At 39.9% G+C, this 5,257-nt stretch overlaps 1 protein-coding gene across 1 annotated transcript; it reads right to left on the bottom strand.

The window, feature by feature from the left end:
* Positions 1-4,109: 4,109 nt before the first annotated feature.
* On the bottom strand, positions 4,110-5,051 carry OR10Z1 (olfactory receptor family 10 subfamily Z member 1). The gene has a single exon (XM_020977724.1). It carries the CDS (start codon positions 5,049-5,051, stop codon positions 4,110-4,112), a length of 942 nt encoding a protein of 313 aa, XP_020833383.1.
* Positions 5,052-5,257: the final 206 nt, after the last annotated feature.

Here is a 5,257-nt window from a genome sequence, read left to right as displayed (position 1 = left end):
GTGGTTTGCCATTTCCTTCTCTAGTTATATGCAAGCAGAGGTTAAGTGACTTGCCCAGCATCACCCAGCTAATTAGTGTCTTAGGCTAGATTTGAACTCTGGTCTTTCTGACTCCAGACCCAGTGCTCTATCCATGGTGCCACCTATCTGCCCCATATCTATCCCATAAAAAGTGAGAGAATTAGACCTTCTAGTCTAAGCCCCAGTTTTATAGGTGAGGCAATGGACTTAGATAAGTACAATTAAAAATTTTATTTAAATGAGAGGATTCTGAAAAGATGATGGAGTAAGTCAAAAAATTCCAAACACTCAAGATCCCCCCCCCCCACAAAAGAAATGAAACAGTGCCTCAGAGTGAACATAGGGTGGTAAAAATAAGTAAGAGTAGGGGCAGAACAAGAGTCTTCCTGGGACAATCAAAGAAAATCTAAAGAAAAATCCCAAGGTTTGATTCCTGTTAAAAGTAAACACTCCCAGGCTAAGTCCTATGTCTCAACAAACGGCTAAGCCCTGGTATTACCTGAGTTGAGAGGATGCCTCAACCCAGCCATAGCAACTTTTACCCCTGGGACAGTAGAGGGGAGTTGAGCTTCTAAGTGGGGGAAGATCAAGGGAATATCATCCGAAAAGGAATGCCAGACACAACTGTGCTGCAGAGATGCAGCTGGGGGAGAAAGAACCAGCACACACCTGGTGAGTGCAGAAGCAGTGGAGCAGAGACACCACTGGTTGTGGGCACTTACAGGAGGCTGGAGGTCTTGGTGTCAGTTCCAGGCCAAAGAGGAAAACTGAAGGAGGATATGAGGCCAGAGGCATCATCCCCATACCCCAGGACTAGATATGATTACAAAAACTAAGCTACTACAAATTTTAAAGAGTACACAGCCAAAGGAGAAAGAATCTAACAATAGAGAGTTACTATGGAAATAAATAAAACCAAGGTTAATCTTCAGAGGAAAATCCTGAAGTGAAGAAACCATCTTCTACCCCAAAAAGTAATGTCAAATGGTCACCTAACCAAAAAGAATTAATAGAAGAATTTTTAAAAAGGCTTCAAAAATCAAATTCAAGAGACTGAGGAAAAACCAAAAAAAAGAATACAAGAAACACAAGATTATGAAAAAAAAAAGTCAACATATTAGAAAAAGAGATTTAGAATCTTAAGAAAATGACTCCTTGAAAATCAGAAGTGGGCAAGGGGAAGCCAGAAAAGTTACAAGAGATCAAGAAATAATAAAACAAAATATAAAGAATGAAAAAAATAGAAGAGAATGTGAAACATCTCATAAGAAAAACAACTGATCTTGAGAACAGATCAAGAATAGAAATCATAAGAATAATTGGACTACCTGAATGCTGTGATAAAAAAAAAATCTCAACACAATAACACAATAAATAATTAAAGAAAATTGTCCTAAAGCATTAGAACAAGAGGAGAAAGTAGGAATAGGGAAAAATTCACCAATCACCACCTGAAAGAGATCCTGAAAGAGATCCTATTAGGAAAACCCACAAGAATATTATAGTCAAATTTTGAAACCTCCAACTCAAGAATAAAATATTATAAGCAACAAGAAAAAAGTAATTTAAACTTGGTGGTGCCACAATTAGAATCACACAACAACTAGCAGCAGTGACCCTGAAAGACAACAGGTCTTGGAACACTGTATATTGAAGAGCAAAAGAACTGGGGTTCTTGCCAAAAATATCGTACGCAGCAAAGCTAAGCATAATCCTGAATAAAAAAAAATGGACATTTAATGAACTGTCAGACTTTCAGGACTTTATTTAAAAAAAACTGAATAGACGATGTGACATATAATAAACAAGAGAAATATAAGGTACATACCAAAAACTAGTTACAACAGACTCAATAAGGACAGACTGTTTACCTTTCACGTATGTAAAGTGTAAAACATATGTCTAAGATTGTTATTAGTAATTGGGTAGTTCATAAGAAAGATTGATATAGACCTGCGTATGATATGACTTTAAAAAGTAAAACTGTTTAGAAACAACTAAAAAGGGTAATTATCTTATACAAATGAGGTACAAGGGGAAGAACCAATACAGAGGAATTAGACAAAGGAGGAGGGCTTTTAGTTCTGGAAACCTACTTTCATCGGGAATGGATTCAAGAAGGAATAATACATATAAATCTAAGAGTATAAAAGCCTTCTAAATTCAGAAAGTAATAAAATGCTAAAGGGATACTGAAGGAAGAGAGGATAAGGGAGGGATATCTAGAAGGGAGGGAGAGGGAACAAGCTAAAGGGAGGCATAGAAGGGTGTTTAGATTAATGAGAATGGGAGAGTAAAGGAGGGATCTTGGGAGGATAGGGGAGGAATCTTTAGAGAGGAGGGTGAAGGAATAGGTCAAAGAGTGATATAAAGGGGGTTTAGATCCATGGGAATGGGAGGAAAAGGTAGGGATCCTGGGGGTGGGGGTTAGGTCAAGTAATAGGAGAGCAAGGTAGCAGGTAGAAGTAAAGTAGGAGTCAGGAGGAGTAGGAAATAAGAGATACACACAAACATAAAAACAGAGATCAGGAGAAGATTTTGTTAGGGAAAGTATATGTATATATATATATATATATATATATATATATATATATATATATATATATATATGTATGTATGTGTCTATATATATATGTGTATATACATATCTATATCTATATATAAATATATCCATGCTTAATTGTAGTCTTCTGGTGGGGGGAGGAAGGGGAAAAAAGAACAAATAATGTATTTAATTCTAAAATAAAAAATGGAAAAAAATAAAACTTCATTTAAAAAATGCTTCAATAAGTGTCTTGAAACCCAGATTGAGGAGGTAGCTAGAGGAGTATTGGGAACTAAGCACTTCCAGGGTAGCAATCTTCCCTTCCAAGAATCAACTCAGTGACAGTGAGTGGGTATTCATCATAGGAATGGGGCTGAAAGTGAAAAGGTATTGGAAAGCAGATGAGTGGAGTTGGATAGAGAGATTATTATCTCCTATACACCTCAGCATGACACATGAAACAGGAGTAGAATCCACAGAGAATCAAATTATCAGAGTAGAGCTAGAAAGCACCTTAGAGATTATTTTATCCTTTCCCCTCATTTCATGTATAAGGAAATGGAAGTCCAGAGAGGTAATATGTGGCTGAAACTGAAAATTAAAGTGAATAATAATAACCAAGACGTATTTTATGCTTTATGATTTTCAAAGCACTATACATACATCTCTCATTTAATCCTCACAACTCTGCCTTGGGTGCTACAGTCATTATCATCTCCATTCTACATGTGAGGAAACAGAGTTCAAAGTTTAAGTAATTTGCCCCTGGTCAACCAGTTGGTTAGTGTCAGAGCTAGAATTTTATCATAGGCAATGACTATATAGGCAGCTTGCCTTTTTTCCATTCCAGGTCATGGGATCATCCATTTAGAATAGGAAAGGACTTTCTTAGAAATCATTTATTCTGATCCTTCATTTTATAAAGAGGAAACTATAGCCCAGAGAGTTAAGCAATTTGCCCAAGGTCACACAGGTGGTGGATGGTAGTGCCCAGACTCAAATCCAGGTGTTCTGACTCCAGATCTAATGTTCTTTCTTCTGCAGCACACTGCCTCCAAACAGACTCCAAGAGTTTAGAAAGACAGTCAGGGGAGGAATCCATTCTCCTTTAGAGTGAGTGGGAAGCAAAACAGTGATTGCCTGAGTCCCAGACAATTCAATGGCTTATATCTTGAAGATGTGCCCAGCCTTAGGAGAAAATGATCTTGCTCGGGCTTTCCATAATAATAGCTTACAATTCTCTATCATTTTAATGTTTACAAAGCTTTTTCTCACATCACCCCTGTGCAAGTATTTTTATCACCATTTTACAGATGAGGAAAGTGAGAACACAGAAGTTAGATACCCATGGCCACATAGAAATCAATTCTCATTACTGGGATTCAGATTCATTAATTCCATTCAACAAACATTTTAAAATACTTAGAATGTACACAGCTTTGGGGGTACAAAGAAGAATAAAAACAGTGCCTGCCTTAAAGAAGCTTACATTCTACTCCATCTTTGGCCTTCTGTCTACTACATTAGGCTGCCTTCCTTGCCCTCATCTTTTCCCCAGAAGTTTCCCCTGGAGGGCATTCTTAAAGGCAGCCTGCACAGCCCGGTTCCTCAGGCTATAAACAATGGGGTTGAGGAGTGGGGTCACTACAGTATAGGTGACTGCAATGAGTTGATCATGCTCCAGGGAATAGCTAGCCTTGGGCCGAAGGTACATGAAAGAAGCACAGCCATAATGCACAATAACCACAGTGAGGTGGGATGCACAGGTGGAGAAGGCCTTTTGTTTCCCCTTTGCTGAGGGTATTCTCAGAATGGTCACTAAGATGTTGGCATAGGAGATGGTTATGAGTACAAAAGAGACCAGGAGGACCAGAAGGCTGAGGATAAGGATCCCCAGCTCACTCATGCCAGTGTCTCCACAGGCCAGGCTCAGCACTGGGGGGGTGTCACAGAAGAAGTGGTGTATTTCATGGGAGCCACAGAATGGGAGGCGGAAGATAACCAGTGTCATCCCCATCCCTATGAGATAACCACTAAGGAAAGACGTGCCAACTAGTTGGGTGCAGAGAGTGGGGTGCATACGGCTAGCATAGTGGAGCGGGGCACAGATGGCCACATACCTGTCAAAGCCCATCACTGCCAGGAGGAAGCAATTAGTGCAGGCCCAGGAGGCAGAGAAGTCCATCTGGATAGCACAACCCATGTAGGAAATGGCCTGGCTCCCAACTGCCAGATTTGAAAGCATCTTGGGGATGATCCCCAGAGTGTAACAGGTTTCAGAGAAGGAGAGGACAGAGAGGAAAAGGTACATGGGGGTGTGAAGGTGACTGTCCAGCCAGATAATGACAATGATGAAGACATTGCTGATCAGGGTGATGAGGTAGAGGAAGAAGAAAATGACAAAGAGAAGGAACTGCAGTTTCCCAAAGCTGGAGAAGCCCAAGAAGACAAAGTCCCTCCAAGTGGTTTCATTGCACAGTCCCATGCTGAGCTCAAGGAAGATCAGGCTTTGCTCAGAGTGCATATGACTCTGTACACTGTAAGGGATACCTACCTTCAATGAAGCTAGGGCTCACTGTGAGAGGAAATTGGGGAGTCTTTCTTCCCACAGCCTGCAGAGTCCTAGGGATGAAGACCTGGCTCTAAAACATTAGCCAAAACTTAGGGTACTATTTTTTTATGTAAAACAAA

This window comes from Phascolarctos cinereus, unplaced genomic scaffold (assembly GCF_003287225.1).
Source record: "Phascolarctos cinereus isolate Bilbo 61053 unplaced genomic scaffold, phaCin_HiC Scaffold_5;HRSCAF=322, whole genome shotgun sequence".
NCBI lineage: Eukaryota > Metazoa > Chordata > Mammalia > Diprotodontia > Phascolarctidae > Phascolarctos > Phascolarctos cinereus.
The sequence above is the reverse complement of the archived record's forward strand: the minus strand, read 5'-3'. Positions and strand labels throughout refer to the sequence as shown.

What these genes read in the sequence shown, in the direction of transcription:
- OR10Z1 (XM_020977724.1), bottom strand. Translation starts at nt 5,051, where the DNA reads ATGGGACTGTGCAATGAAACCACTTGGAGGGACTTTGTCTTCTTGGGC.